A 22,516-nucleotide genomic window follows, 5' to 3' on the forward strand; every position below is an offset into this window, starting at 1 on the left:
ATCACAAAAATTCTCCAGAAGAAGTATTTTTATCTCATTTTACAGATGAGGCAGCAGAAGGTAATCAACTCATGAAACAAAATTTTGAGGCAAAATTACAAATTACAGATCTGATAATTTGTAATAATTTAATTTTAATTAAATTTTTAATTAAATTTAATTTTTAATTAAAATGACAATATATCTCACTCAATAGTTGACTTTGAGTGTTTTTAAATTTTCCCCTGCCCTGGAGATATTTTTGTGTTTATTCACCTATCTTTATATCTCTTTATTTTTTGAATACCAAGATATGTATATTCAAGGAAGGGTAATGGGCATAAAAAACAAAGCTAAGCTAATTGATTCACATAAGGATTAAACCCAAAACTCTGGTACTACTAAATCACCAAAATCAATTGGTCATACAAAGAAAATAAAACAAAAGTCTTACCGGACTATAATTTATTTTGTTTTGTCTTGCCAACATAATTTCAGGTGTATCAGGCATGATGTGGACTTGGGTCTTGTCTTTGTCCCAGGCTTCTGTGTATAAGCGCTGTGAAGAATAAAAAAGGTTAACATATTAGAAAAACAGAGTTTGTTTAAAGAAGAGTTTCCAAATAAGAGATAATGATGAGTCTGAAAGACTGCCCCATTGCTATCTGTGCTATATGTTACAAATTGCACTCTTAACTTCTTTGATGTCACAAGATATTTATTGTCACTAAATGCATGCAACATTATGTGAAATAATATGTACAGTTACATAGAATAAGATGTGAAAGAAAACACACATGTGTGTGTGTTTGGTTATAGGTCACTCTTCTACCACCAAATTAAATTCAAACCAAGTACTTCCCAAGCATACATCTACATCCATATCTACCCTGTGGCTATATTAAGACATCCTTTCCCAGGTTCTATTTGTTTGTTTCTTAACTGCAAATACACCTGGAAAGCCATCTTTAGATTTGTTTTTGATAATGTTATGGAGATTTGCATCTGACTTGTTTGTTCTCTGCTTACCTAGATATGTACCCAGCAAGAAAGAAATCTCGATGCAAAGCCATGAATTACTCCTGTAAACTTCAAATAATTTGAACCCCAAACAGCTGCCCTACTTTCCTTTTTTTAATAATTGAATTTTATTGAGATATATTCACATACCATACGGTCATACAAAGCATGCACTCAATAGTTCATAGTACCACCATATAATTGTGCATCCATCACCAAAATCAATTTTTGAACATTTTCATTACCACACACACAAAAGTAATAAGGATAAAAATTAAAGTGAAAAAGAACAATTAAGGTAAAAAAGATCATTGGGGGCTTTTTTTTCCCCCCTCTTTTTTTCTACTCATTCATCCATATACTGGACAAAGGGGAGTGTGGTCCATATGGCTTTCCCAATCACATTGTCACCCCTCATAAGCTACATTTTTATACAATCATCTTCAAAATTCAAAGGTTCTGGGTAGTAATTTGATAGTTTCAGGTATTCACTGCTAACTATTCCAATTCATTAGAACCTAAAAAGGGTTATCTATATTGTGCATACGAGTGCCCACCAGAGTGACCTCTCGGCTCCTTTTGGAATCTCTCTGCCACTGAAGCTTATTTCATTTCCTTTCACATCCCCCTTTTGGTCAAGAAGATGTTCTCCATCCCACAATGCCGGGTCCAGATTCCTTCCCGGGAGTCATATTCCACATTGCCAGGGGTATTTACACCCCTGGGTGACAGATCTCACCTAGTGGGGAGGGAAGTGACTTCATCTGCCAAGTTGGCTTAGCTAGAGAGAGAGCAGCTGCCCTACTTTCAACTCTGGCTATTTTGCGAGGGATGTCAAAGCAGAAACACCTGCATATATTTTTGGAATCTGTATGTAACTGAACAGAGAACGAAACCACTATACATTGGATGGCAGTTTAACTAGATAAAACAAAAAAGACTCAATCACAGACATGACAGAGAGCCCTCTTTTTAGTCACCCCCAAATGGAGGGCTCACCTTGTTCATGTTGATGGCGTTGCTTTTGGCCAGCACCTGTTCCGGAGTATCAGTCACGCTGGTAAACTTCAGCTTGTCTCGAGGCAGGCGGTAGATGTTATCACTCAGGATTTCTGCAGCCCTCTTGCACCTGACCACATCTGGAGACTCAATGGGGATCCAGCCAATGCCTCTCAGCCACTGGAGATCAGATTTATAAACATTCTGGGAAGATCAAACACAAAAGCAGTTATTATTGACGTCGCTACGACATCAATTTCGAAAAGGAAAGGAGACCGGATATTAGGATAAACTTCATGTCTATGCCTTTTCTCTAAAAGAAAGTAGGGTACAGTGAATGAGGAACAGAGAGAAGAAGAAACGTCAGGGCTTCTGAGGGCTCCATCTAAACCCCTGTCTGTTTTCTATGTTACTATTGTGAGCGTGGTCACCAGTGGCTTGTAGCGGGTCTCAGGTACTCACGTCGCTCTGCAGGTCGTAGGCCCGCCGAGCCTGGATGACGTCGTTCTGGTCGGGCAGGCAGATCCACTCATGCAGGTAGTTCTTGTAGTCCACGTCACTGACCAGGGTCTGGCACTTCTTGGCCTGCACCACCGCCAGCATATCCACTGGGCTGCTGAACTTGGTCTTCCACTTCTCAAAGTCCTTCTTGTACTCCCTGTCGCTCTGCATTTTGGCCACATGTATGGACCACATCATCTTGGGGTCATCCTCAACTTTCCGGGCTCCGATGTGGTGGCCCAGCTGCTTGCGGTACCCATCTTTGTATTTGTACTGAAAGAAAAGTGGTCATTTTAAAAATAAATGGGAAAAAATTATAACTCTATTAACTTAAGTATTTATTATTTTAAAATTGGTAATTCTTTCAGAGAAATGGAATTATCTGAGCATTGACTTCTCCCTTCAACCCAAATATGATTAGAGTTTACAGCAACACTCTGATGGGAAGACAGTCCCGAACTACATAGTCTACCGATTTGCACACATGAAGTCCCTGGATATAAAGGCAGAAACACTTTTCAGATCAACCAGTATTGTACACTACCTTTTCTTCATCTTGGGGTAGTGAAATCACTAAATGGAGAAATCTTACATGGTTTTGGGAATGCTATTCCTGAGTCTGTATCTTCTGGCCCTCATCTACCCATTGCCCATCCCAACTCTGGCTCTGTTGATTTTCATTTGGGCCTTTGTCACCAATGACTTTAGAGTCTCCCTGAAATGGTCTGGCCTGTGTTTTTCATCCTGCATACCTGCGCTGGCTGAGATAAAATTTGGCCAAGATTTGTTTGGGTTTATCCACAATTTAGAAATCACATGAGGATCTGGACTGCATACCCACAAGAAAGCACTGTATTGTTGTTGGTGGAGGGGAGTGTTGACTGTGGATATTTACTTTGACAACAACATCACACAAATTATAATATGTCTTCACAGGAGTCTGAATTCTCCAGCAAAGGACCCACTTCTTTCAGAGAGAGCAGAAAGAGATATCAGGTTCACCATTTTGTTGTTTTTTTGTTTGTTTGTTTGTTTCTTCATTTTTGTCAATCTGTTTCCATTTAAAAGGAACTCAAAAGGAAACACAAGGTAATTCTTTCAAAGAAAAAGTTAGCAAATATAAAAACCAGTTTGAGGGAAATGTGTATTTTCCTAGAACAGGTTGTACCAAGTCTTTATCTGATGTTGAACCAATACATGTAACCAAGTTATTTTGAGACCCGTCTGGCATTTTCTTATTTCTGTGGGGGCTATGTGTCAAAATATGGAGGTAAATTTCTCATAAATATAGATCTGAGCAATTGTGGACTCAAATTCAATTTTATACTGAAGCTTAGGGCACCTGCTTCCCCTATGGAACCTGCATATTAAAGGCTTTTGGAGTTAAAAATATGAGAGAATTTCTTCAAATGAGAAACATTTCCCTGATTTAGAAAAATAAGACAATAAGTATGCTCTAACAGGAACACAGCTGCATCTTCCTGTTGCAGGAATGACCCTGCCACCCTTTACCTCATCCTTCCATATATATATACACACACACACACGTATATATACATACATATATACATATATATTAGATGTAGCTACTCACATCACTGGCGATGTCTCTGGAGGCCTTGGCAGCCACAATTGGAATGGCATCACTTCGCAAGTCATAGCCTTCCTTCTTTGCTTCCTCGTGGGCAAGTTTATACAGGGTCTACAGAAAGAAAGTCAAAGAGTTAAATCAAAAGGTTTGACAGCAACAACCTGGAGATTACCAAGTAACTTAAATGACATAATTACAAAAAGGCTAGACACTAGAAACAATCTAAATTTCCAGAAATAAATACCCAAAGACATTATATAGTGTTAGGAACAAATGAAGTATATCAATGGGTAGTAACATAGATACAGTGCCCATCTATAAGGGTTGCTAAGTGAAAAAAAAATTTGCAGAAACATACTCTATTATTATTTATTTACATATAAAAATACACCCACTTTTACTTATTACTTAAAAATTTTATGACCAGCATGCAATGTTTTATAATGTTTTAAAAATGTTTATAATTGTTTTAAAAAATGAACCTGAAAAAAAAATCAAAGTACAATTTAAAACATAGTCAACTCGACTAGAATCACAACTTTAAGATTCTAAATTTTGGTTATATCATATTAATAAAATGAGAATCTATAAAATTGGCTTTACTTTAAAAAAATCAATAAGCAGTGTTATTAATGGAGAAAACTTCTTCCCCACATCAGAGTTCTCTCTCTATAAAAGGAGCTCAATTATTCTAACTCTGGCCTCTCTCTGCCCTCTTTACTGGCTTTACTCCAGAAGAGTTGCAGTGATTTACTGATCCATCTTGTCGGAAGGGATGGGATAACTGGGCGTGCTCAGCTCAGCTCCCCACTTTTCCCTAGCGGGAGCAAACCTGCCACCCTCCTTGCTCCTCCATGTTCCAAGCAGGCCTCACCTCAAGGGGACAGCTCAATTTGCTCCAGTAAGGCCTGTGCCTGGGTAGGGAAACTTATTCTGGGATTCAGTTAGCAGGCCTGTTTGGCTCTCATGCAAATGTCTCCTTTAACCTAACTTTATCAGTTAAAAAAAAAAAAAAAAGTGAGATTTTTGACCCCTATTTCTACTCTTTATTTTATTTGTCAATTTGTTTAGGACCAAGGTGGAAAAAAGTTCACATTGTTAGAGGCCCCCTTAGTAGGGTGGCCAGATTTAATAAATAACAATATAGCATACCCAGTTAAATATGAATTTCAGATAAACAGCAAATAGTTTTTTAGTATAAGAATGTTCCAAATGGGCCAGTATTTTATCTGGCAATCCTACTCCTTGGAAATGCCAAGAACTACTTAAAGTCCCACTGAGCTGAACTGACAATGGCCATAAAGCAAAAAGACAGAGTGACTTCAGTTTGCCTGTGGAATCTTACAGAATATAGTTCACCCCAGAGATGAAAGGTTGGATGAGCTGAGGGTTCATATGAAAGAGCTGCATACACCATGATAGCTGAGGCCTGAGTACTTCCACAAAAGTAAACACAGCAAAACAAAATAAACAGACAAAATAAGTGTAGCATCACAGAATTTTACTCCTACCTCGCTGTAGTTGATTTTGTTCTGTCTTGCCAACATGATCTCTGGTGTATCAGGCATTATATGAATTTGAGTCTTGTCTTTGTCCCAGGCCTCTGTGTACAAGCGCTATAAAAGAAAGTATAGTATTGATAGAAAACCGTTTGATGGGAATTATTAAAAAAGTCAAATTAAACAAGTCTATTGTTAACCTAATTAGGAAAAACAAACCAGACTTGAATGTAAGACATTCAGTTGGAGGACTTACTACTAGTTATCATGGTTAAAAGAGAATAAACATACCCAATAAAGTTTTAATATCCAGAATATATAAAGAAATCCTTCAACTTAACACAAAAAAGACAAACAACTCAATCAAAAAATGGGCAGAGTTGAACAGACATCTCTCCAAAGTAGATATACCAATAGCCAGAAAACACATGAAAAGATGCTCATCATTAGCTCTCAGGGAAATGCAAACCCAAACCACAATGAGATACCATTTCACACCCATTAGAATGGCTGCTATAAAAAAAATGGAAAATTGCACGTGTGGGAGAGGATGCAGAGAAATAGGAACACTTGTTCATTGTTGGCGGCAATGTAAAATGGTGCAGCCGCTGTGGAAGACAGTTTGTTGGTTCTTCAGAGAGTACCATACTATAGAATTGCCATAAGATCCAGCAATCCCACTACTAGGTATATACTCAAAAGAACTGAAAGCAGGGACCTGAGCATATATTTGCATACTGAAGTTCATAGTGACATTATTCATAATTGCCAAAAGATGGAAGCAACCCAAGTGTCCATCAGCTGATGAATGGATAAATAAAATGTGGCTTATACATTCAATGGGATATTATTCAACTGTAAAAAGAAATGACGTTTTGATACATGCAACATGGATGAACCTTAGAGACATCATGTTGAATGAAATAAGCCAGATACAAAAGGACAAATATTATATGATCTCATTGATATGGAATAATTAGAATAAGCAAACTCAAAGAGTCAGAATCTAGAATATAGGTTCCCAGGGATGGAGTAGGGATAGAGAATAGGGAGATAAGGCTTAAAATGTACAGGGTTCCTATTTGGGATGGTGAAAATGTTTTGGTAATGGATATTAGTGATGGTAGCAAAATATTGCAAATGTAATTAATAGCACTGAAACATATTTGACTGTGGTTAAAAGGGGGAAATGTTAGGTTATATATATGGTAACAGAATAAAAATTTTAAAAAATCCATGGAACTGAACCACACAGACATTGAACCCTAAGTTAAATCAGGGACTTTAGTTAATAGTACAATTATAAAAATGTGCTTTCATCAGTTCTAGCAAATGTTCCACACCAACATTTGTTATAATTCATTAATATACATTGGGGTGGTATATGGGAATCCTGTGTTTTATGCATGATTGTTCTGTAAACCTACAACTTCTCTAAATAAAGAAAAAGCATTATTAAAAAAAAGACTGAGAATAAGAGAAAGAGGATTTCAAGTATGCAATTCAAAAGGCAAATTTTGAATTCAAGAGGTGTGAGCCCACACCTTCATGGGCAACTTCAACTAATCATTAAGGTGTAATGGCATCTTTTGGCATCTTGGAAAATGTCACTTGAGGCAGCTGGGCTCACCTTGTTCATGGTGATGGCATTGTTCTTGGCCAGCACCTGTTCCAGAGAATCAGTCACACTGGTAAATTCCAGCTTGTCTGGAGGCTGGCGGTAGATGTTATCGCTCAGGATTTCGGCAGCCCTCTTGCACCTGACCACATCCAGAGACCCAATGGGGACCCAGCCAATGCCCTTCAGCCATTCAAGGTCTGACTTGTACACATTCTATGGAGAGGAGAAAGGTAGAAATGTGTCATCAAGATGGAAAGATTTAGGGGAAAGATGCAAATGGAGTCAATAGTGAAGTGCAATTCTGTTTTCTACTTTTGTAGAAAAAAGTCTCTTGTATTAGGCAGAGAGAACCTATGCTCAAAAATGACAAAGATCAGATATTTCAAGTTCTTAGGAGAGGAGTGATTCCATCTATCATCTTTTGTCAGTCAGTTCAGAAAATACTGCTAAAATTATAATGTCCATGTGCATAGGAATAGAATGCCAACCCAGAGTGGGAGAAACCATGGACATGTCCAACAACTGCCTATGAAATAAATGTAACTCTAGCCATATGGAACACACTGCAGCTACTAAACGTCATATTTTCTAAGGATATTTATGACAGGTAGAAATGTCATTGATTAGTATTGGATGAGAAAACAGTACTTAAAATAAAGATGTGTATAAATTACATGAGGAGAGGGCTTTTTGAGTGGTTGGATTAAGTTGAATTGTTATTACCTTCTATGTACGTTCTCTGACATTTCAAATTTTTTGTCATGCTCTTTTTTAAAGGAGAGAAGTAAAAATATAATAATGATGTAGAACATCTGAATCCCTGAGGCAGACTTTTGGTGGCTGTAACACTGTCCAAAATTTAGGACAATAATAACTATTTAATTAGTCCATGGCTCCACTCCTCCCCCTACCAAGTTCTCAGGACAGGAAACAGGAACTCCTTCCAGAATCATCTTCCTGTAACCTTATTTCTCACTTGATTTTAAATCATTTTTTTCCACTAAAGATTTTTATGTGGCATTTAATTTTTCATAACTATTTCACTACAATGGAATTGGACCTCATTTATAAGATTTCCTCCTATAACGGCAATTAAATAGAAAGTATAAACTGGTATTTCGCCTTCTAGACAAAAAGCCTATTGGGATTGCCCCATGCTGACTAGTGATTGTCCCCTCAATAACAGCAGCAAGAGTGAAAACAATAACATTTAATACTTCTAGGGTGCTTTTAAACTTTTCAAATGCGTTCGATATTATTAAGAACATCTGAATCCCTGAGGATTCACAGTTTGAGGGAGAAATCTAGAAAAGGCACCCAGCAAGTAGACAACGCAAAGCAGTCTGTCAACGCTGTCATTTTATGGGTGACATCAACCATTTTTAACTGCCTTTCATGTGCAGGCACTTTGGAGAGAATTGCAAAACACAGAGTTCTTTATGTCAAAAGCTACAGAACAGACGTGGGAGTGTTCATAGGTGGGCTCTACAGTTTCTAGGAACAGCCAATTAATGTCTAATTATTATTAATTCTTTTTATTCTCCAAAGCCCTCTAAAGCTTAATAATTCCTTCAAACATTTATAAAATATATAGTGCAGGAAATGTGCTTCTCCTACCCCAGATTTGAGATAGTGTGCTGCTTCCAACAGGCACGAGGGTCTGTCATCATTTGACTTCTGCATGGAGAACCACACTTGGCAGCAGGAAGTGCCAGGGAGATGATTCAGCAGCTCCCAGACACAGTGACTTCTTTTATTTCATAACTTTTTAGCAAGCATGAGCACTTTAATAATTACAATCTCATTTGTTTTGTAAGGAGGCCAAAAACAAATTCTAGGGATAATTTTTTAAAATAAAAGTTTGTTGTTTCTTTCTGCCCTTAAAGAATAAAAGAAAATGTCTCCCTCTGGTGGACCCTAACTTCTAATATTGCATAATTCCAGTCCTGCTTTTATAAGACCAAGTCTAGCTAGTAAAACTTTATTTCTTTAGAAAAATTATTAATACATTCATAATAAAGCAATGAAACCATACACTAATTCAAATAACAAATCCTGGCTTGAGTCGGCCACTGGATTGTATGTAAAGGATAACGTTCACAGAGTTGAAATCATTTCTCCAAAGAAACAGCTGATGTACTCACGTCGCTCTGCAGGTCGTAGGCCCGCCGAGCCTGGATGACGTCGTTCTGGTCGGGCAGGCAGATCCACTCGTGCAGGTAGTTCTTGTAGTCCACGTCACTGACCAGGGTCTGGCACTTCTTGGCCTGCACCACCGCCAGCATATCCACTGGGCTGCTGAACTTGGTCTTCCACTTCTCAAAGTCCTTCTTGTACTCCCTGTCGCTCTGCATCTTGGCCACGTGCATGGACCACATCATCTTGGGGTCGTCCTCAACGTTGCGGGCTCCGATGTGGTGGCCCAGCTGCTTGCGGTACCCATCTTTGTATTTGTACTGACATGAAAACACAGAAATCACATTCTTACATAAGCTCTCAGAGGCCACAAGTCTGTCCATATTCATCTTGCTCAAGTCATAGTTTAACTGACTTTTGCTAATAAGCACTAATTTAGGCTGTTATCCCGGCTTTTACCCTAGGATCATATGGAGGCAGTAAAATAGATGGCATGCATACAATTTTAGCCTATACCTAAAATCATCTACGACCTGGGGACAGGAAGATTTCTGGAGGCAGGAAGCATACATGGTGGGGAACTGTCACTTTTAAATGGTGGGGAAAGGCCATATGAACCAGAGAACCTGGAGAATTGCAACTTATACACAAAAACTCATCGGGAAAATATGCTCTTGGTGACATGGCTGGTGTGTAATAAGCAATAAAATGAATGGCTGGGTCCCACAAGCATGAAGTACTCTAGGTCAAGGACTACCTTCAGTGGCAACAGAGGAGAATCTATTTCATAATGGATTTGTGTGTTCAGTGCAGGTGGAAAATTTTTGGCATCATATTGAAAACTGATTATACTAGCAAACTGACACGGCAGCCTGGCTGGTTAGACATGCACCTAAGAAGGTCATGGGTTCTAGTCCTGCACAGGTCAACCATGTTTTTATTATTCCATGTCCATTGATTTCATATCTGGAATCTGAGCCAACCCGATCCAAAACACATGTGTCCATTCTCAAAGATGACTGAGCGAGAAAGTATAGATGAATCAACAGGAGGCAATATAGTACACTGGAAAGAAATGAAGTTATCAGGAGTTTCAACCCCACCACCCACCAGGAGTGTAATTTTAGACAAGTTGCATAAGCAAGCCACGAAACGGGGATAATGACAGTATCTACACCCTAAAGTTATTGTGAAGAAGTGGGATAACGCATATAAGGCTCTTAGTAAAGGTTCTCATTGCTTCTTAGTCATTATTATTTCATTACTATTATTGGTAGGATAAATCCACTTGCTGGAAAGATATCAACATGCATAAACTAAGGCAAGTCGTTAACATAATTTGACCATGTATCTGAATAGTAGGTCTTGATTTTTAGAGCAATCATTTGTTGCTCAAGAATGATGGTTTTCTCTGGGGGGTACAAGACACAGGGCAAGGAACTACTGTCAAGGGCTCCAGCTTGGGACAGTAGACACTTCTGGTACACATCAATTGTCTTCATAATCTTTGCATGGTGAATTGTAATGGCAAGTCTCATGTGCATTTTTCTAACACTGTATATTAAAATGCTACATAAAGCCAGACCCTGATTCTCACTGGGAGATTTTAAATTTAAGAGCTAGGCTTTCTACAAGAATAATGGTAATTTTTACATAAGCATCTCCAAGCCTGCAATTGCACTCTAACATTTTACACATGAATGGGTCTTTCTCTATTCTTGGAGGACCCTTTTTCACTAAAGATATGGCTTCTTACAGGTTGAAAACCCCTTCCATGCACATCAAAGTTTTCATTTCCCCCCAAACGAGGTTTTTGAAAAATACCAAATACATATGGATATATTTTCAAAGGTCCAGGAAAACTGTTTAAAAATATTTACTTAAATGAAAATTACAGATAGATCACACTCAGAATAAAACTGACAACTCACATCACTGGCAATATCTCTGGAGGCCTTGGCGGCCACGATTGGGATGGCATCAAGACGCAGGTCATAGCCTTTCTTCTTGGCTTCTTCATTGGCGAGTTTATACAGACTCTAAGCATGGGGGAAAAATGGTTAGATGATGACATTCATATCCACAAATCAACAGAGAACTGAAATAATTCCCTAAGTTCTGTACAAAGAGGTGCCTATAATGATCTTACTTTTGAGACATCTAAGCCTCCATGTTTTTGCTGAAGTCAAAATTTTAAAAATGATAACTATGGAGAAGACTGTACTTTGTTTTTTATTTTAAAATTTATGTTTTATCTTTAAGCAGCATACACACACACACACACACACACACACATACACATACTATGTACATATACATGTTTGAAAAACATGCCTCAACTAAGAACGGCAGGAAGGAGTCCTTTATTCTGAATTGAGACTCAGGAAAGCTCCTGCAGGGGGCCTTTGAATTGGACCTTGAATGATTTTCATGGAGTAAGACAGCAGTCAGGGCATGGCGGATTGCATGAATCACGGCACAGGGAGTGAAAGAGCAGGGGTGTCGAAGCAAGGGAGTGAGGTCCCAGGTGGGGAGTGGCAGGAGAGGACAGAAAGAAGTCTGGAGGTGACTGTGAAGACCTGGCTGCTAATCTACGAAGTCTGTGCTTAAGCCCACAGACAATAGAAAACCCACAGAAATCTTTGAGGAAAAGAGTGACATAATCAAATTTGCATTCATTTGCCTGTCTGAAGGAAGCACATGGAATTGAACCCATAGAGAAGAGACAGAGAAAGGAGACTGGCAGGCAGGCACTCCCTAAGGCTATTCTCCTGGGCCTCGTCCTAACGGCAGCATCCCTACAGCATCTCTGAGCTTTTGTAGCAAAGACAGAGTGTCCAGAATTCCAGAATTGCAGAGCAGATAGTTACAGGAGCTCTTTGTCTCCTTGAATTCCTAAGTAGCTCTCATGATGAAACACACACAACGCATGCTTTCCTGTAAAAGACTGGACCTATGCTATAGGTTTAACTAAAAACTCAATCCTTTCTGATTTGAGAGTAGGATTTTTGGTGACAATTAAGAGCTGGTCTAATTATACAAACACTAAAATTATAGTTGCACCCCCAAAATAAAATTAGTTAAGATGGTGGCTATTCTAGCTAATTCTCCAAGTAATGTTCTACAGAAGTGAAACATATTGTTAATTTCTGCTGCCAAAGAAACAATATTTTCCTTGCTGGTGGCATGAAGCTGGGAGAAATAATTAATATATCAGCTCACAGAATTTTAGATTCCCAGAAATCTCTACAGGCTTAAACTGACAGGGTCAATCAAACAAGAAATTGCACCTCTGAACTGAGATTTAAATCACCAAATGGATAAATGCAAGATTAAAGGAAACCTAGCTTTAAGCCCATGTAAAACGACTTAGGGTTTAAGTTGGCTCCACATCCCATGTGCACCAGCTGTGAGATAGCTGTCAATGCATCCTTGAAGCACAGGGTGTAGAAATAGAGGGTCAAATGCCCAGAAGAGGAAATCTGACAGGTCAACTGTATTTCACACTGGCTACTCCTCACTCATGGTATAGTATAGTATAGTAGTGTAGTGTAGTATATTATATAGTATAGTATAGCATAGTATAGTATAGTAGTATGGTATAGGATATATCGTATGGTACAGGATATATAGTATAGTATTTTGTTCAGTTTTGGGTAGTACATTTTGCCAGGGATGTCATGTCACATGATGGACAGAATAGATTTGTTCTGAGTAGCTTCAGAGGATTATGTGGATTTGCAGAGAGGAATGTTGTAACTCAATATATCAGCACATTCTAACAGAATTCTCCAGAATGAATGGACAGGTTTTTAAGCCAAGTTCCTTGTCACAGGGAACACTTAAGTAAAGGTAAGATGATGACTTATTGGGTGGTGATTCCTATACTGGAAGGGAGGCTGACACCCTGTCTAATCATCCCTGATACTGAAATGGGGGCATGTGACCTGGCCCTATTTTCACAGAAAATGAAAAGGAAATAGGCTTGCCATTATATCAGTGGCAGATCCTCTCTTTCCCTTGCTCCAGTTCTGGCTCTAGCTCTCTTTTCCCCCTTCCATTCTCATCCCACTACCCCCCTTTCACTCTCTCACTCTGTCAGTATCATTTGGTGTGCTGGTTTGAATATATTATGCCCCCCAGAAAAAGCCATATTCTTTGATGCAATCTTGTGGGGCAGACTTTTTAGTGCTGATTAGATTGGAATTCTTCGAGTGTTCCCATGGAGATGTGCCCCACCCAACTGTGGGTGATGATTCTGATTGGGTAATTTCCATGGAGGTTTAACCCCACCCATTCAGGGTGGGTCAAAACTCAATCCCTGGAGCCATATAAATGGGCTGACAAACAGAAAGAACTCAGTGCAGCTGAGAGTGATATTTTGAAGAGGAGCTACAGCCAAGAGGGACGCTTTGAAGAAAGCACAGGAGCTGCAGATGAGAGACAGTTTGAAAATGGCCGTTGAAAGCAGACTCTTACTCCAGAGAAGCTGAGAGAGGACAAATATCCCAAGTGCAACTAAGAGTGGCATTTTTGAGGAACTGCAGCCTAGAGAGGAACGTCCTGGGAGAAAGCCATTTTGAAACCATAACTTTGGAGCAGACGCCAGCCACATGCCTTCCCAGCTAATGGAGGTCTTCCGGACACCATTGGCCATCCTCCAGTGAAGGTACCCAATTGCTGATGTGTTACCTTGGACACTTTATGGCCTGAAGACTGTAACTGTGTAACAAAATAAACCCCCTTCTATAAAAGCCAGTCCATCTCTGGTGTTTTGCATTCTGGTAGCATTAGCAAACTAGAACATTTAGTAAAACTCTGATTTTAGTCCTTGATTTTAATCCTATACACTAAAAATCTTTAATTTTGACCCTAAATTATAATTTAGGAACAATAAATCATATATGGAAAACATACCACAGCTAAGTAGCATAAAAAGGAAATACACATATATTTGCCCTATTGCTAATTTCCCAACTTCAAAAATCAATAAAGGAAAAAGTTCTAATTACTCTTATGGTCACTGATGAAATCATCACTCTTATAATTTGTACCTCCTAAATGGTAATTCTTATTGCTTAGAGTTTGATGCTTATGATAGTTGTTATTCACCAGACAAGAAAAGAGACCCTTTTAGAAGCTGTCATTTAGTATTACATCATCAAGGAATAGATTAACGAAATGAGAAATAAGAAATGGTATACAAATGTCAAAGAACAAGCATCTGCTCCCACCTCACTGTAGTTGATTTTGTTCATCCTTGACAACATAATCTCTGGTGTGTCAGGCATTACATGGACTTGGGTCTTGTCTTTGTCCCAGGCTTCTGTGTATAAACGCTGTCAAAGAAAATATACAAAGTAATCAGGGAAAAAACTCAGTGCGCAACTAATAGGAATTTCAGGGCCACAATACCTTTTAAAACAAAAATAAGAAAAGGCTATGCGGTTTATAAATATTAGTATTCTACATCTCAAGTAATCTGTTCAAAGTAGAACAGATACTTATAAGTACTCTCCGATACGCTGAAATGTATGTTAACACTTAAATGGAATGTGAGAGTATCATTCACACAGAGGTTATTTTTTCTATAAAAATATGCCATTTTTATCAAAACCACGAAATAACTGCAGTAAATACTAAAATATAAAGGTGACATAGATGTATCTTATTGATTGGTGGACAGATGTCTTTGGTTGTTCGGTGCTCTTTCTTTCTTTTCTCAATTATGCTCCTTTTCTTTGATTCAACTCCAGGAGCCACCTCAGCTCTGAGTTGTGAAGCCTCACCTTGTTCATGGTGATGGCGTTGTTCCTGGCCAGCACCTGTTCCAGAGAATCAGTCACGCTGGTAAATTTCAGCTTGTCTGGAGGCTGGCGGTAGACTTTATCACTCAAAATTTCAGTTGCTCTTTTGCATTTTTCCACTTCCAAAGAGCCAATGGGCACCCAGCCGATGCCTCTCAACCATTGGAGATCTGACTTGTACATGTTCTGTTGACATAAACACTCAGTAAATATCAATCCCCGCATTGGGAAAGCATTTTCATTCCAAGATATGCGGTAAAGTAAAAGCACTCTTGAAAATATTATTTGGTGGTTAGGCAGGGTATCAGACAAGATTTCTTTTTGGTCTGGAGGGTTAAAGGATTAACACTCATGAGGAAGGAAAGCATGTTATTCCCTCCCTTGCAGGAACTGGTGAGCCATCTATTTCTACCTTTTCCAAGGAGTGTTAACTCGCCGATTTCCCACTATTGCATGTTCATATGGTTCTTGGTACTCACGTCGCTCTGCAGGTCGTAGGCCCGCCGAGCCTGGATGACGTCGTTCTGGTCGGGCAGGCAGATCCACTGGTGCAGGTAGTTCTTGTAGTCCACGTCACTGACCAGGGTCTGGCACTTCTTGGCCTGCACCACCGCCAGCATATCCACTGGGCTGCTGAACTTGGTCTTCCACTTCTCAAAGTCCTTCTTGTACTCCTTGTCACTCTGCATCTTGGCCACATACATGGACCACATCATCTTGGGGTCATCATGTATAGCTCGGGCACCAATGTGATGGCCCAGCTGCTTGCGATAGCCTTCTTTGTACTTGTACTAGAAGAAGAAAAAGTCTGCTAGTAACCCATTTAACTTTCAGTAAAATTCAATTATTAGGTCCAAATTTTCCTATTCATTAAAAAAAAATGATTTTCCCTGAATTAAATAACACATACATCTTGTAAATCATTTAGATAATAAAGTATATAAATAAAGTATATATAAGAACACAAAAGAAAATAAAATTTAATACATGATAATCCTAGCCAAAGATAACCAATGAAAAAACTGCTGACTCTGTGGTATATGTATGTGGGTTTGTGTATGTATGACACACAGAGGGAGAATAAAACTAGAATAGGAGTCATATTGTATATGGCTTTGTGCATGCTCTTTTCAGTTATATAGCATTTCTCTGTGTCATTAAGTATTCTTTTCAAGAATGATTTTTCATGGTAGCAGATATTCCATTATATGGGTATACCAGAATATATTTAACCCCTCATGGATTCTTGAACATTTATCTTTAAAATATGATGGTTACTTCCCATATTTTGGAAACAAAAGGAAAAACAAATATATTTAACTCCATGGACAAAAGAAATGGAAAGATAAACATTTCTAGAAAAGTGAGCAAATCTATTTTTTAAAGAGAATAAATCTCAGCAGCCGATTGCTGGATGTGTAGACAAATACATGGTCCAGATGGATGGCTGAACTTTGAATAGAATAATATATCCCATTCGCTTGGCCCTTGAAGGTTCTTTGGTTCATAAAGCATGGGCTGAGTTTTGATGGACCACTACAATGAGTTTGATTTTATACAACAAATACATCATGTGCAAAAGCCAAAAAGAAGGCCGAACTCCAGTCAAGCGCACAATGCTTTTGTTCAGCAGGACACAGACATGTTTTAAAATGTGTGCTGCTATGGACTTGGCCATGGTTAGAAGTTAGGTCTTTGTGTTGAGAATCCCATTACCATGATTTTAAATTACTTGCTGAAAAAGAAACCATTAGCAAGAGCTTTAACCTCAAAGGTTGCCTGCTCTACTATACATGTAGGAGAGAGAAAGAAATCTTTGAGCCCAGTAGAGCAACTTTTCAGGTGTACTCACTTCACTCGCGATATCTCTGGAGGCTTTGGCTGCCTGGATGGGAATGGCATCCAGCCGCAGATCACAGCCTTTACTCCTGGCTTCTTCTAGGCCAAGTTTATATAGTTTCTAAAGCAGACATAAATAATCATGGGTTTGATTTACAATGTGCATTTTAAGGAAAACATAGTGTGAACCATGACAATGTTGCTTACCTCACTGTAATTTATTTTGTTTTGCTTAGCAAGTAAAACTTCCGGGGTGTCTGGCATAATGTGGATACTGGCTTTATCTTTATCCCAAGCTTCTGTGTAGAGGCGCTGAAACAAACCAAAAGATGTGGCTAGTACAGGCCAGTAATGAATAGACAGATTATAATAGTCTGATTCTTAATGAGAATAGAGAAAGTCTGCTCTATGAGGTGGTGTTTGCAACACCATTGGAAACAGTAGGAAATACAAAACTTACTTAAAAAACCACGTTAATGGCAAATAAAATAATTTGAATATGAATTTTGCTTCTGCAGAGACAAATTTCAATGTTTATACACACACACAATCAATAACACTCTCAAACAAAGAAAGGACTTACATGGTTCATGGTAATAGCATTGTTTTTTGCTAAAACCATTGGCATAGAGTCCATGAGGCTGGAAAACTTGAATTTATCTGGGTGTTGACGGTAAACGTGGTCACTCAAAATCTGGGTTGCTCTTTTGTTCTTCTCATCCTCAAGAGAACCACTAGATATCCAGCCAATGCCTTTTAGCCACTGAAGATCAGCCTTGTACAAATTCTGAAATTCCAAGTGAAAAACAACTTAATAAAGCATAACAATATGCCCCCAAAGGAACAAATTTTCATTATGTATTTTAATGCTTCAATTCTTGGGAAATATTTATGCCTTAGCATGTCTTATGAACCAACAAAATATTGAGATTAAAAGCAGAGTCTTGGAAAACAAATTAAACAGAAGCACATAGAGAAAGACTCTCCACATAATAAAAGAAGCTTCCACTAAAGCAGCAGGGGCTTTGCTGGCTCTTTCCTTGTGGAATAATGGGGTCTCCTGGTGTTTGGGTGACCGTTTAGCGCTTGGACATTAGTCCTGGGCAGTAGAACATGGTGGTGTAAACTCAACTCCCCTCACTTTGGGGGAGGTTTGATACTTAGAAAAGCATACATACATTTTATTGGCCAAAGAAAAACCTTAAACTCACGTCACTCTGCAGGTCGTAGGCCCGCCGAGCGTGGATGATGTCGTTCTGGTCGGGCAGGCACGTCCACCCATGCAGGTAGTTCTTGTAGTCCACGTCACTGACCAGGGTCTGGCACAGCTTGGCCTGCACTACCGCCAGCATGTCCACTGGGCTGCTGAATTTGGTCTTCCACTTCTCAAAGTCCTTCTTGTACTCCCTGTCGCTCTGCATCTTGGCCACGTGCATGGACCACGTCATCTTGGGGTCATCCTCAATGTTCCGGGCTCCGATGTGGTGGCCCAGCTGCTTGCGAAAACCTTCCTTGTACTTGTACTAAAGGGAAAAAAAATGGATCTCATTCCTTTCAAAATTAACTTATTTTTGCCATCTCTGTGGCAAATTACAAAGCACATTAATTATTTTACTGAGAACTGAGAGAGCCACAGATTTCAGTTTTTTGATAGAGAAGATTAAAGACTAAATTCAGCTACAAATGCCATACATAACAAATGCATCCTTGATCTTATTCTCACCCTGGGATGCATCTCTGGGATCATTTCACCCTGTTTTAATTTGTTACTCCTTAAAAGATTTTGTCCTATTTAAAATTAAATTGGGACTGCTTTGAAGTTATAAATTGCAATTGAATCAATATGAGCAGGTAATAAAGTCTTACATCGCTGGCAATTTCCCGGGACGCTTTTGCTGCTTTGATTGGTATGGCATCAAGGGGAAGATCGTAACCTTTTCTCTTCAGCTCCTCATAGCCCATTCGGTAGAGTTTCTGTTAAGAAATTAGGAAGATCACTTCGTGGGTGAAAAAGATACTCCATAAACAACTGCAGCATAATGGATGCACTGTGCTAAATATTTTAAGAGTCCATTAGAATAGTACCTGTGCTCTAGAATACTCAAATGTAATTGGAAATGATGCCCATTGATTGCTAATGATCCTATTTTAACTGTTAAACCTCTTTGATTATCTAGATCAACAAAATTAAATGTCAACTCTTCCCACATCCCCCTGAGAATGAGGCATGAGGAAATGGGTAGAGAAATGAAATGAAATATCATTTAGTTGCTGTTTTCCAATTAACTTTGAGTGTCTCATTAGAAGTTTTTGTTAGAAAGCGAGAGCAATGCCTTTCCACCTAACTCCTCTGGTGGGGAAAAAAATCATGCCAAATGGAGTCTATTTCCCAATTGAGGGCTGTTCAAAGTATGGTCTACATCTGTAGTCCTTCATAATTTTTAAAATTTAAGATTTTTTTGAGAAAAGCTTAAATATCTTCTCTAAAAAGCTTTACTTCATCAAATAGTTGAGAATATAATTTAAAATGTACTTTTACCCAGAACCCAGATTGGTTTAAATGTCTATTGGTCCTGGTCTTGTGCTTATAAATTTTACATTATTTTAATGTATTCATTTAATGTTCAAGTCATTCCCCACTAGAGTTTGGAATTTGGATTTAAAATATTTAATTTTCAAACCATGTATCTAAAAAGATTTTGCTATGATTACTATAAAAATAAAAATGAAATTCTCCTGCATGGGTATTGCATGCTCACTCACGTAAAATCCCATTGAATATCTACTATGGGTCAGACACTATGCTAGGTAAGCGCTGTTGATCCACTGTGAATTGTCTTTGTCCCCAAAGCGCTCCCATACACGTAGGAGTGATATAAACCATTACGTTACAATAAGACATATAATAATGCACTTCAAGGAGCAGAGAGCACAAGTCCCCTAGCTGAGACTGACATTGGGAATGTGAACATTTTGACATTTAAGCAAAAAGCCACTAAATGAGGAATCTAAGTCACATAGAAGGTATTAATTAAAATGATTCAGGAACTCAGAAGGACTTCCAAATTACTTTACTGACTTAGAAGCAAATAAAATGAGCTTTCTGAAAACACATGCTGCATTTGGAAACTTACATCACTTGTATTGATTAAGTTTGCTTTAGCCAGAATAATGTCAGGCGTATCAGGCATGATGTGAATTTGGGTCTTGTCCTTGTCCCAAGCTTCTCTATAAAGTCTCTAAAATGAGAAATGCAAGTTTTTCAGTGGTGGTGTGAGATTAATGAATGACGGCTTATTTCAGCCAGGATTACTGAATCCATCTGAACTAAATATTATAATTGATAACACAATCAGATTTATGAATCACTTGTTTAAAGTTACAGATAATCTGGCCTAAAAGAAATCAAACCAAGTAATTAGAGCACTTGCCAGTATCATTAAATGGAATAGCAGTTCCCCATCTTTCAGGTGTTAAACGTTCTCCTCCATGTTTTTTTGGAAGATAGCCATCATTGTCTCAAAAATGACATATTCAAAGTATATCTAGATATCAGGGAGTCTCATTTCCTATGTGACCTATTACTTATAGTGTTACCATATAGTTATATTTTTATAGTTTTACCTTAAAATTATTTTGGAGGATTAGAATATGGGATGAAAGCTTGATGAGAAACAAGCTATTTGCATAGTATCAGAGAATCTCTTCACAAGACACTTATGCATTATGAAGTGTAAAATGGTAATTTGACACTGGAGAAACTCAGCAGACACTACTTTAATCAAGTTATAAGAATTAAAATTATCCCATCAATGGGACAAATTGATATCAAATGACTCCTGATGTGACGTACTCGGGAGAAAACGTGTGATATTCCTGCCCAAAATACCTAACCTGAATCTAATCATAAGGAAACTCCAAATGAAACCAAATTGAGGGGCATTCTACAAAACAATTGACCTGCACTCTTCACAAATATCAAGGACTTGAAAGACAAAGAAATGCTGAGTCTAGAATAAAGGCAACTACAAAGACATGACAGGAAAACTCAGTGTGTGATCTTGAACTGGATTCTGGACAAGAATTTTTTTTTTCTTTTGCTATAAAATCATTAGTGATAAAATTGAATAAATTCTGTAGAATACATAACAATATTGTACCAACACTGATGTCCTGATTTTGATAATTGTACTGTGGCTACATAAGAGAATGTTTTTGTTTTTAGGAAATACACACTGAAATATTTAGGGGTAAAGTGGCACTATGAAGCATTTGACATACATATATACATATAAATATGCAAAAGAAAGAAACAGAAAGAGAGACAGACTGACAGACAATGAATGTGGTGAACTTAAACATTTGGGGAATCTGGGTGAAGGAATATATGTGTTTATACATACGGGAATTATTAGTGCTATTTTTGCAACTTTTTTGTATACTTGAAATTATTTAAAAATAAACATTTTTACAGTCTTATTGGTTCCTTGGACTTGTCAATTTCCCTTTGAAGTGTGGGGTGTGTGGGGCTGTCATTTTTCTCCTTCCTGAGCATGTTTATTACTGTCTGTATAACCCAGAAAAGCCATTAAAACCTTCAGGAGCAAAACAAAGCAAGACTTGTTAATTTCCATAAACATTTATAGCGCAGTTCTGAACAGTTCTTTCTGATTAAGTAAGACCAGAGTTTCTCATTCTCAGCATTTTGACATTGTACACTGGATGATTCTTTGTTGTAGGGGGCTGTCCTGTGCATTGTGGGATGTTTAGCAGCACCCCTGGCCTCTATCCATTAGATGCCAGTAGCACACCATCCCCAAGTTGTGACAACTAAAAATGTCTCCCGATATTACCGAATGTGCCCTGTGGGACAAGATCGTCCTCTGGTTGAGAACCACTAAGCTAGACCATGACATCACCTCTCCACCACAAGTTCTCCTTCCAGCATCTAAGTAACTGATTTCACACTTCCAAGAAGTCATTTCTTAGCTGCCATGTGCTACTTTCATCCCATGACACATGGAGACAATGGGTCCTGCTTGGCTGCCTGGAGGCCAGAGGGGATCAGCAGCTCAGCATTCCTTAACGAAGGCAAGATGCTGGAGAGATCCATCCTGGGACATTTACAGTGAGGAATTTTATGATTCAGAGTTTCTCTCTTTGTCCTCTTATTACCTCAGAGCTTTGTAAGTAGCCCTGTTTCATAGAATAAAAAGAAACCTGGATTCCAAGACAGAAAAAATGTTTTGCCTAAATTTGTTGCTTTATCAGTCAGCCTGCTGGATTCAAATTGTCATCAGAAAGGAAAGAAAAAAAAAAAAGAAATGAAAACTTGAACATTAATAATGGAGCTGAAAGGCAAGCATTTACTGTAAGTTTTGGATATCAAAATTGCAAAATTGGGAAGAAAGAAGCCACAATTTATCAGATGCTTACTATGAGCTTATATGGGCTTAAATATCATATAAAATTTCTAATATATATGTAAAAATAGATCCTATATAAAAAATATATTTAAATCCAT

The 22,516-nt window shown here is 38.3% G+C and overlaps 1 protein-coding gene across 1 annotated transcript in view; it reads right to left on the minus strand.

Moving 5' to 3' along the window:
• Positions 1 to 22,516, minus strand: part of NEB (nebulin) — a 243,548-nt gene that overhangs the window by 138,415 nt on the left and 82,617 nt on the right. The window contains 17 exon segments of the mRNA XM_037849798.1: positions 434 to 538; positions 1,999 to 2,202; positions 2,461 to 2,772; positions 4,094 to 4,201; positions 5,602 to 5,706; positions 7,220 to 7,423; positions 9,355 to 9,666; positions 11,278 to 11,385; positions 14,581 to 14,685; positions 15,136 to 15,339; positions 15,633 to 15,944; positions 17,006 to 17,113; positions 17,200 to 17,304; positions 17,576 to 17,779; positions 18,204 to 18,515; positions 18,859 to 18,966; positions 20,127 to 20,231. Coding sequence (XP_037705726.1) covers positions 434 to 538; positions 1,999 to 2,202; positions 2,461 to 2,772; positions 4,094 to 4,201; positions 5,602 to 5,706; positions 7,220 to 7,423; positions 9,355 to 9,666; positions 11,278 to 11,385; positions 14,581 to 14,685; positions 15,136 to 15,339; positions 15,633 to 15,944; positions 17,006 to 17,113; positions 17,200 to 17,304; positions 17,576 to 17,779; positions 18,204 to 18,515; positions 18,859 to 18,966; positions 20,127 to 20,231 — 3,021 coding nt within the window.

Source organism: Choloepus didactylus, chromosome 9 (genome assembly GCF_015220235.1).
Source record: "Choloepus didactylus isolate mChoDid1 chromosome 9, mChoDid1.pri, whole genome shotgun sequence".
NCBI classification, from domain to species: Eukaryota; Metazoa; Chordata; class Mammalia; order Pilosa; family Megalonychidae; genus Choloepus; species Choloepus didactylus.